A 9,996-nucleotide genomic window follows, 5' to 3' on the forward strand; every position below is an offset into this window, starting at 1 on the left:
TAAACCTAAATTTGTGGTCTAAACGTGATATTTCTATTCTGGGTAGAGTTTTTCTGGTAAAGATGGAATCCCTATCGAGAGTAATCTACCCAGCACACTCTTTATCCTTCCCCAAACCAGCAATTAAAGCCATAAATCAAGATAATTTGAACTACATTTGTAAATACAAAACTCACAGAATACGCTAACAGAATATGAAGAGAGAGAACTTAAAATCTATAGATGTTGAATGTTTAGATAGTACATTTGAAATCAACTGGCTGAGATCCTTCTTTAAAAAAGGGTTTCTGGTTTCAATTTCCCTCTAAGATATTCAGTGATGTTGGTGGAATCAACTTCCTGCTGAAATGTGACTATGACCCGAAGAAACTGCCAATCAAACTTTCTGCCCTTCATCAACAAGTTTTATTGTACTGGAAACTCATCTAGAAACACAATTTTAGTCCACACATCAAGCCTCTCTGGAACTGCCGATATGTGGTGTGAAGAAACAAATCCTTGTTTTCAAGGACTGGCTGACTAAAGGGGTGTGCTCTGTCCTGCATTTACTGGATAATTCTGGAGATATTTTGACCTTTGAGGACTTTTACTCCAAATTCCAGTTGTCGGATTGGAAACAAAATGATGCTGTGATCAAAGCCCTTCCTCAGATGTTGATCCAATTAACCTCAAATTTATTCTAAGTTCAATTACTACTTCCTCCTCTCCTATTTAACAGACAGCCTGTTACAAAGAGAGAATTACCAAACACCTTCATACGGAGTTTGTTTATCTAAGAACTTTTCCAAACATCTTTACAGAAAAGAAACATTTCTAAACACTTTCCTAAAGAGGTGATTGAATTGAGATCTAAATTCCTTAAATGTTCTATTTACCAAAAGTAAAAGAGATTCATTTTAAAATAACCAATGATATTTATCCATCCAGGGAATATTTGACACAGATTTGGTTTTGATGAGAATTGCTGTATTTTTTGTTTAAATGACATTGAGACTGTGGATCATTTATTCTTTAACTGTGGAATTATTAATACATTTTGGAAGAGTTTTGTTTTTGGTTTTCTTCTAAAATTGCAGCTAGAGTTCATTTGGATGTAAAAAATGTTTTATTCAGGGTGGTGATTTCTAATAGAGCAGAAAATATCATTCTTAATGTCCTGCTACAGCAAGGAAAGTTTTTTATTCACAAAAAATAATTTTTTGAAGACCAAAACACTTTTTAGTACTTTTCACAAAGAGCTCTGTTTTCATTTTCAGTCACTTAATTATATGAAAAAGAAAAATAGCTTGAAATGAATTAGTTTTGTTAAGAAATACAAACTTAATGAGAACACCTAACAAAAGTTAAATTGTCATTTATAGTTTTTTTTATTTATGTTTTTTATGTTTATGTGTACTATCATGTTAAGTCTCTTATATGTTGTTCTATATATGGCTTATATGTTGTGCTGGTAATTGTGGTTGTTGTTATGTTGTTGCTGATGACATCACAGTTCTATGCGACGTAACTTAGCTGTAAATAAAGTATTAAAAAATCTTTGGCGTGGCCCCTGGCCCCCCGGGCCCCCCGGCTCCAGCAGGGAGGGGCCCGGGGATGTCATGTGACCGGGGAGTGGCTGAGACTCAGGAAACGGCGCAGCTCCGAGTCTGAACGCAGGTAAAGTCCAAACGATCCCAGAAACGAGCCGGTCCGTTCTGCTGCGGGTCACGGGCTGGATCCAGACCCAAACGCGGGTGACGGGTCGCTTTCACTTTCTGAGGAAGATCACCGACATGTCCCGAGAACCGGCGGGGGGTGGACGGTTGCGCTGTCTGTGGTGGTGTTTATGACTTTAAAAGGCGTCACGTTGAAGCTTAAAGTTCGGGATTTTAGAACAGAAACTCCGAAAGTGAGCCGCGGTTCCGGACGGACACGCGCGCGCGCCGTGTTCCGAAAGTCCTCTGATTTCCGCATATTCCGGCAGCTGGAATGAGTACAGCACCACGATCCACTGCGGGCGCACGGGCACGCGCGTTTGGTCCTGGCTGAGGGGGTCTGGGGGGTCCAGAACGCGTCACTGCGGAGACCAGGACCCGGAAATGCGCGCGAGCAGCTGCCTGACCTGCGACCAAAGCCACGCCCCCTCTGCAGCTGCAGCAGCTCAGACCCTGAGGGGGGGCTCCGGCCCCAGCCAGGGGCCTGTGGGCCATGATGGGGTGTTCAGCTGGACTGTCAGGTCTGACTGCAGCAGCAGCTTCTCCTGCAGTTGGTTTGTTTTTGGAGCTTTTAAAGTTTAAGGATTTGCTGTGAGAAGAGAAACGACGTTAGTTCTTTGTGTTTTCAGAGCCTCCATAAATCAAAGCTCGATTCTGCATCTACTCCCCAAATACTGTTTTGACATCAGACTTGTGCTTATACTAGACACATGCTGATGACAGTGCAGGGATCTCCCTCCTGATCCACAGGATCAGGACAACAGGACAGGTGGATCCATGTGAGCAGATCTGGAGCAGATCACAGCCTGAGCAGAATCTGTTCCCAGAGATCTTTTAACTCTGATTATGCTGTTATTGGCCAAAATTAAAAGATGGTGTCATTTTCTAAACCATAGAGCAGAGCAGCAGGAAATCGACACACATTTACCTCTGAGTTGTGGGCGGGGCCTAAACATTTGAATAAAGAGATACTCAGAAACAGTTTTAGTCTGGATCTTCTGTATGGATGTCCTCCATCATGAGAAACATGCAACTAGAAGATGTTAAAGACGCCATTTCCATCAGAGATGGTGTTTAAGCAGACAGATAAAACAGAACGCAGACGCCTGTTCAGTCTGTGAAGACCCGCTCCAGTGAAAATGGTGTTTTTAATATGTTCTTGTAGCATTTTTCTCAGCAAAGAACAATATAAAATCATCTAGACCTAAACCTGCAGGATTTGGGGTGTTTTTTCCGTATTTTAGTGAATTAAGGAGCAGATGAAAGTAGCTGTTTGTAAAAGATTGTGGAAATGTCGCTTCCTGCTCCGCTCCATTCTGATCATAAACAGATCCATGAACGTCTGTGTTTTCCTCGTCTGAACTGGAATCTGGGTCAGAACTGTACGGCTGGATAACTCTGATAGTGCTTATTGTGGCACCGCTAATGTTAACTTGGGGGTGTGAGGGGCTGTAAGATGGTGGGAGAGGGTAAACAGATGGGTGATTTGAAGTGGGGCGCCAGTAGTCCCGCCCACGACTCAGAGGTGAATATCTGATGAACTCCTGCTGCTCTGCAGAAACTATGTCCTAGAAAACAACACAGGTTATCTGGTTTTGGCTAAAATTATCATTAAAAGACAACTGGGAATGCTTTGAAAAAAGATCCAAAGATGACCAGAGTGGAACTTTTAAAGTGGACATAAACGTTTCTCTCTGTGTGAACACAGCTCTCATCATGGCGTACCAGGCTGGGATTCAACAGGAGCCCGCCGCTTTGGTTCAGATCATCAGCTCCAACATACAGAGGATCACACAGCTGAGTAATGCTCACACACACAGACCTGAGGACATGTTGAACCCACTGGACCCTGCAGGTTCTGAACTCATGGAGCTCTGACTGTGTTCCAGCCTCAGAGCTGCAGAGGACGGTGACCCTGCTGGGGACGGAGCAGGACAGCAGCCAGCTCAGACAGAAGCTGTGAGTTATGACCCGGTCCATCACCGATAGGTTCTGTCTTTGGACTGTCACCACATGCATTTGAAGGACATTTGTTTAGTTCATTCACTCACACATCAAACATTCTCATGAAGGGCAGGAAGCAAACTCCATGTCTTTCTTATTTTAACATATAATTCATTAATTCATTAATACATTTAGCAAATAAAATGATGTAAAAAAAAAAAGAATCGACTCAAAAAGTTCAAATTAAATGGACTCTCTCAAAGATGTTCCCAGTTACTAAAGATAGATAGATAGATAGATAGATAGATAGATAGATAGATAGATAGAGCGCCGTCCAGCGGCTGCTGCCCACCACTGAGAGTTTCCCCATCGTGGGAGTAATAAAGGATTTTTGATTGAGTGAGTCCTGTTTCGTCCACACATGAGGGATGCTTGCTGTTATGAAAGGAAGTTCTATTCTTTCATCAGTGGGTTAAGGTTAAAAGGTTGTTTTTACCATTTATAAATGTTTTTATAGATCTTTTTAGAATTCTGGACTAGCTAGCGATCATTTTCCACTCCAGGAGTAATGGATTTGTCAGATTTCTGCTTTGGTTCCACGAGTAAGACGTTTGACGGACGGTTCTGGTTCTCAGGCAGCAGAAACAGCAGCAGGGGAACCAGCTGGCCAAGGAGACCGACCAGCAGATCAAAGCCTTCAGCGCCCTCCCCGTCGGGCCCGATCAGGTACGCAGCTCTTCAGCGTCACGCGCTCATCCCGTCAGACTCCAGTGATCAGCTGTGTTTGTGTTTGCAGAGGCAGAGGAAGCTGCAGAAGGAGCGGCTGCTCAATGACTTCTCTGCAGCTTTAAACAGTTTCCAGAAGACGCAACGGCAGGCTGCCGATAAGGAGCGCGAGTTTGTGGCTCGAGTTCGAGCTGGATCCAGGTTGTCGGTTCGTATTCCCCTCTGTCATTTGTGGGACCGCTGTGAAGGAGGGGTTCACCTGGATGGAGCTCATTCTGGAGCGGCTCAGCTGAATGTCACGGGTTCCAGGAACAGAAACATCCCAGCTTCTTTCTGAACAGCACCGCCTCCCATATGGCTTCAGTTTCAGCTGCTCTGTACCGTCAGCCTCAGTCAGAGTGAAGCTGTAGCCATGAGGGGGTTGCTCAGAGTTTGGGTGAACGATCAGACGTAGATGTGCGATGTATGCAGCTCCATCTGATCAAAGTCCTAATATGACCTCATTCCAGCTGGAGAAACGAGAAACGGTGCGTCTCTGGTTCACAGGTGTGTTCAGGAGAGCATGAGTGTCAGTAAAAGTGTCCTTCCTGTTCATGTGCAGATGGTCACGTGAGCAGGTGAGCAGGTGAACAGGTGAACGGGTGAGCCTGTCTCAGCCTGTTTCAGATCCAGCTCCTGAAACATGAACCTTTTGCTGGTTGGTTTTTCTGTATATTGAAAGTCTTTATGTAAAGAAGAATCTTCTTCTTGATGGCTTTGAGTCCTTGCTGCCCGTCATGCACAGTAACCCCTCGCTTACACCGCTAGCGTCAAGGCTTCGTTGCGTTGTGGGAGTGGACTAGCTACAGCCGATGGCTTACACTGGCTGCTGCTCCAGCCTGTGAAAGCTCAGCCCAGACAGAGTAGTGCTGGATCTCTATGATCAGCTTCTCGTTGTCCATGGTTATGACTGACAACGCTGTGCTACAACACACTTTGAGTAACACGAAAACTACGTAATGTTGACGACACGCTGAAACGAGTTCAGTGGAAAGTTCGTTTTATTTTGAAAATATACTGGATGCACTTTAAATTCGCTCGCGTGGTTTCCGGTTTAAGTCGTGAATAGCCCCAACTTCACAGAAAGTGATGACGATCAGCTGCGGCGTCCGTCAAAATTTAAACCTAACGAAACAGATGTGCAGCAACGCAGAGGTCAGTCCTCAGACGCAGGACGTGAACGCCTGCAGTAGAAGTTCCTCTCGCACTTTTAATGTTACGAAAAGACTATGGCGCACGCAACTGAGCCGTGACGCTGGCGGTGTAAGCGTGGGGCTAGGATGGCTGTGCTCTTCTTGGCTCTCAGATGGAGTGAGAGGCTGTCAGTTGATGTGTGGCTGTTGTGGACAGTTTCCTCACAGACTGAATCCTCTGATCCCAGAGTTCAGAAACAGGAACTTGTCAGTCCTGCACTAAAACAGTTTGAGTTCCTCTGCAGCTGAAGGTGTTTTAGAGACTTGATCAGTGAATTGTCTCCAGCAGGGAGGTCAGCCTGACGACAGCTTTGGACATCTTCCTCCAAGGTGAGCTGAGGGGCGGTTCTTGTCCTCCCCTCTGTGGCGGCTGTAATATTGAAGCCATGTTGTGTGTCTGCAGTTACTCCCAGGTCCAGACTGAGACTGAAGCCATCACAGAGGAAGACCTGAGGCTGATCCAGGAACGAGAGTCCTCCATCAGGCAGCTGGAGGTCCGGCCCAGAACCCGTCTGTCTGTGTGGTGAGGGTTCTTTTAAAGCTCCTGCACATGACTGGCTCTCTGTGCCTGCAGTCGGACATCACAGACATCAACGACATCTTTAAGGACCTTGGAATGATGGTGCACGAGCAGGGGGACATGATAGGTGAGTGACCCTCAGCTCGTCTTCCAGAGATGCAGCTGCTGCTGTTTTACTCTGCAAAAACCGTCCCGGAGAGAGATACGGAGCAAATTCTCACCCCTTTGGCAGATTTTCTACAAGTTACCATCAAAATCTGCCAGTGAAAGAAAAATGTTCTTACCAAGAAATCTCATTTGAAGAAAAACAAAGTCTCGCCACTGAGGCATGTTTTCTCAGACTAAGATTATTTTGCTTTTTAAAATATTATAAGAATATTTTTCTGACAAGACAGAATAAAGACTTTTCATTGAAACAAGACTCTTCTTTTAACTTTATTAAGATGTGAGAAGCTGACCTGACAGATGAAAAGACAGATGCTTTCAGACCTGAGGGTTGAGAATGATGACCTCGGGCTCACATTGCCTCCAGTCCGGCTCCGGTACTCACCTGTCCAGTCCAGTCCGGCCTCTGCGGCGCTCTGTACCCGCTTCGTTGCTTTAAATTGTTCCCTCAGGCGAGCTTTTGTGAAGTTGGGACTATTAACGACGTAAACCTGAAATCATGCGAGCCAGTGTAAAGTGCATCCGGTTCATTTTTCAAAATCAAACCTATTTTCCGCTGTACTCGCTGTTTTCACCGTGTTGTAAACATGACATGATTGTGACGACCATCTGCTTATGATCACCTGATCCAGGCGGGATCATTGCTTAGCCGTTGTTATCTGTTGAAGCAAACCGCTCTTCCCCAAACCTCATTTCTTTTACCTTACAGTGAAGCCCTCACAGATGAAAGCCGTTTGAACAACCTGCATTCTGGTTGGGAAAGTTGTCCCTCGTAGTGAAAACGGTCTCATCTTGACTTCCTTCTGGGAGAAGTCTGGACTTGAGCCGGATCATTGCAGCTCCTCGCTCAGTTTCAGCCTCTGTTCTGTGGAGTGTTTCCTGTTTTAACTCGGCCTCAGCCCGACAGACTGTCGTCCTGTGCTTGCTGGTGGACACCATCTTAATCCTCATGTCCTTTTCTGCTGGAAATTAATCTTTGCGTTGTTTATTTTGCAGACAGTATAGAAGCCAATGTGGAGTCGGCAGATGTGAATGTCCAGAGTGCCACGCAGCAGCTGGCCCGCGCTGCAGACTACCAGGTACAGATGAGCTTCTGCAGTCGATCTGCAGGAAAGGAGAAAGGATTTCTCTCTGTCATCGTTTCTCATGATTCCTTCTCTGCCTACAGCGGAGCTCCAGGAAGAAGATCTGCATCCTGCTGGTGGTTCTGGCCATCGCTGCGGTTGTAATCGGACTCATCATCTGGGGAGCCACTAAACAGTGACGGCCTCTGCAGACGTTCTCTTCTCTGACCCGTCGTTCCTCTTCTTTGATTAGATTATATTTTTTGAGAAAAGCGCTCCTTGCTGACAGGACTGTACACACTGTGCTGCCAAACTCTCTCAGAAATTATGCTGAGTCATGGTTTGTCTTAAAGGCTTTGTCAGGATGGCAGAGCTGGCAGGTGCTAAAGCTGAACTATGAAGCAGTGGAAACTGAAGCTGAACATGCTTCCTGCTGCAGCTGCCTGCTGTTATCAGCTGAGAAACGCTGACTCAGGCCTGCAAATAAACAGGAGTTAGGTACATAGTTCAGTGTCACTGTATAATCCATCAGGGCACGTTTGAGCAACCTTAAATTACATAATGAAGCATTAAAGTAATGAATTTAGACTTTGATTGTATGATCAGAGCCTGCACCTCCTGCAGATTTATGAAGAAATATTCTGAATTGATATTTTGTCACATAAGTATAGGACGTGAATTTGTTGTTGGAGGATTTGATTGTTTGTTTTAAACTGCTGAGAGAACAAGCTGTCCATCCGTTCTATCAATGGGCACATTTGAACTGTCATCAGAGAAGCTGTGGAGACTGGAGAAAAGTCATTTTCAGAGATTTTTGTTTCTTTTAAGTGTGCCTTAAAAAATATCTGAGTATCATAAGTGGATATCTGTTCAATAAAAAGATGAAAGCTGAAACCAAAAGCAGCAGAGACACTAAGACCAGCAGAGACAACAAGTTCTTTGACTTCCATGTGCAAATATAAGGTTTTTTTCTTTAATGGAATCAGACATGTGATTTAAAGCACATTAAACAAAATGTCAAAACTTCCTTTTTCACAGTTTCCGAACAGACTTTACCAAATAAATCACTTTCCTGTTTCTGTTCTGATTTTTTCAAACAGACTTGAGTAAAGAAAAGAGCAAAAGCATAACCAAAGAAAGTGTGAGGAAACATTTAATCTCATCTATCAGAGGAATGTCGGCTGTTTGGCTCAATTGTTTTATAATATTAATCTAATCTAATTCAGAAAATGCTGACGGTGAACTCACGTGCACTTTAGACAAATTCATAGATTAAACACACATATGTGGCATGCAGCACATTCCCATTACAGCACACATGCGAGTCATTCCCAGTGAGTGAGACGTGGCTCTGAACTCATGTGACCCTTAATAAATCATCATATTTGCTTCAAATGTTGCGTTTTCATTTGTTACATACTCATACAAAACCTCCTAAGTTTAAAGGTTTGTTCACCTCTCAGTTTAAAATCTTCTGGTTTGTAGCTTTAGCCTGAAAATTAAATGATTGAGTAAATCTATAAAATCATTTTATGGGTTAGAATCCTTTGAGTTTCTTCAGATTAACTCAGGAGACACTAAACCCAAATGATGGAGAAACTTTAGGAAAGTCAGTGTTGAGTGAAGTTGGAGAACAAAACTTAATTTTCAGTTGAAAGATTTGACATGGTGATGGTGATCAGATGTATGTCAGAATGGAGTCTAGCCCAGTGGAAGAACAGAAAGAAGCAATACCTCCAACCTGCCAGACGGGGGCAGAGCTTTTGCTGCACTTATTTGGCTTAAGAAAGAGACAGCTTTGATTTGTCAAAGGAGCTGGAGTTTCTGGATTTGTGAGGAGCCCACAGGCAGACTGTACTGCCATTAAAAATGTTTGTCCTTCGCCTTTGACACAAATGCAAATGAACTGTCAGGGAACATTGATGTCATCTGCAGTATTGATCAGCTTGAACTTTGTGTACTGAAAAGTCCAAACAGCTTCATGCATCAAGCCAAGCAGGAATGTCTCGACTTTAAAGAAAGATGACTGTCACATTAGCTGCATGACACTATTCTTTTCCATTTTTAAGTCTGAGCATTGAGATACAATCGCTTAATGTTAAAATATTGATGAAGTACAACTTAAAGTAATGCTTAATGACATTAAAGGGAGGTTAGGGAAGGTTTTCATACATATATAATGACGTTACTTCAAAGAATTGTCGCTCATGTGAGCATCCTGTCAGATCTTATATGATCAAACATGCCAGAACACTCGGTGTTGGAGTTAGAAAGCCTTGTGATGAAGAACCCAGAGGTTTCCTGGACAAGGCATAAAGAATGGTTAACGTGGACATCAGAGGAGCAGGGTAAGTCCTGGTCAGGTCAAAGAGTCATCAAATCACGTTTTGCAGCAACCTGAGCAGTATGTGTCTTTCTGGACACGAGGATACAGACAGAAGATACAGCAGAGTTAGTGGGACTGAGTTATTCTGCAGTAGTGGTGGTTACAGATAGACTTTTTTACAAGAGCAGAACATCATGAAGGTGACCCCACATGTCTGTGTCTGCATCTTTTGTTCCCTGACTAAAAACAGTTACATCTATTTATCACCAAGTTGACAGCAAGCCTGGAGGTTTTTCTGTCCCAAACTGTTTAATTTAAGGTTGTA

At 43.9% G+C, this 9,996-nt stretch overlaps 1 protein-coding gene across 6 annotated transcripts; it reads left to right on the top strand.

Annotated features, from left to right (window-relative positions):
* The first annotated feature begins 1,533 nt into the window (after positions 1-1,533).
* Positions 1,534-8,740, top strand: stx7l (syntaxin 7-like). Of its 6 annotated transcripts, none has more exons than XM_024291561.2 (10): positions 1,534-1,656; positions 3,403-3,495; positions 3,584-3,653; positions 4,274-4,364; positions 4,435-4,572; positions 5,883-5,926; positions 6,000-6,090; positions 6,171-6,243; positions 7,278-7,360; positions 7,450-8,740. In XM_024291561.2, the coding sequence occupies exons 2-10, from the start codon at positions 3,411-3,413 to the stop codon at positions 7,543-7,545; spliced, it is 771 nt and encodes a 256-aa protein (XP_024147329.1). In that variant the 5' UTR covers positions 1,534-1,656; positions 3,403-3,410; the 3' UTR covers positions 7,546-8,740. The 6 variants fall into 6 exon arrangements, with proteins under 6 accessions (XP_024147329.1, XP_024147330.1, XP_036066480.1 ...); XM_024291562.2 differs by lacking the exon at positions 1,534-1,656 and adding an exon at positions 1,664-1,733; XM_036210587.1 differs by lacking the exon at positions 1,534-1,656 and adding an exon at positions 1,742-2,244.
* The last annotated feature ends 1,256 nt before the right edge of the window (positions 8,741-9,996 follow it).

Source organism: Oryzias melastigma, linkage group LG24 (genome assembly GCF_002922805.2).
Source record: "Oryzias melastigma strain HK-1 linkage group LG24, ASM292280v2, whole genome shotgun sequence".
Classification (NCBI taxonomy): Eukaryota; Metazoa; Chordata; class Actinopteri; order Beloniformes; family Adrianichthyidae; genus Oryzias; species Oryzias melastigma.

Coding starts and splice junctions, on each gene's coding strand:
- stx7l (XM_036210587.1), top strand. CDS start 2,079: ATGCGCGCGAGCAGCTGCCTGACCTGCGACCAAAGCCACGCCCCCTCT. Junction 3,496..3,583: donor ACAGAGGATCACACAGCTGA/GTAATGCTCACA, acceptor ACTGTGTTCCAG/CCTCAGAGCTGCAGAGGACG. Junction 4,573..5,882: donor GAGCTGGATCCAGGTTGTCG/GTTCGTATTCCC, acceptor AATTGTCTCCAG/CAGGGAGGTCAGCCTGACGA.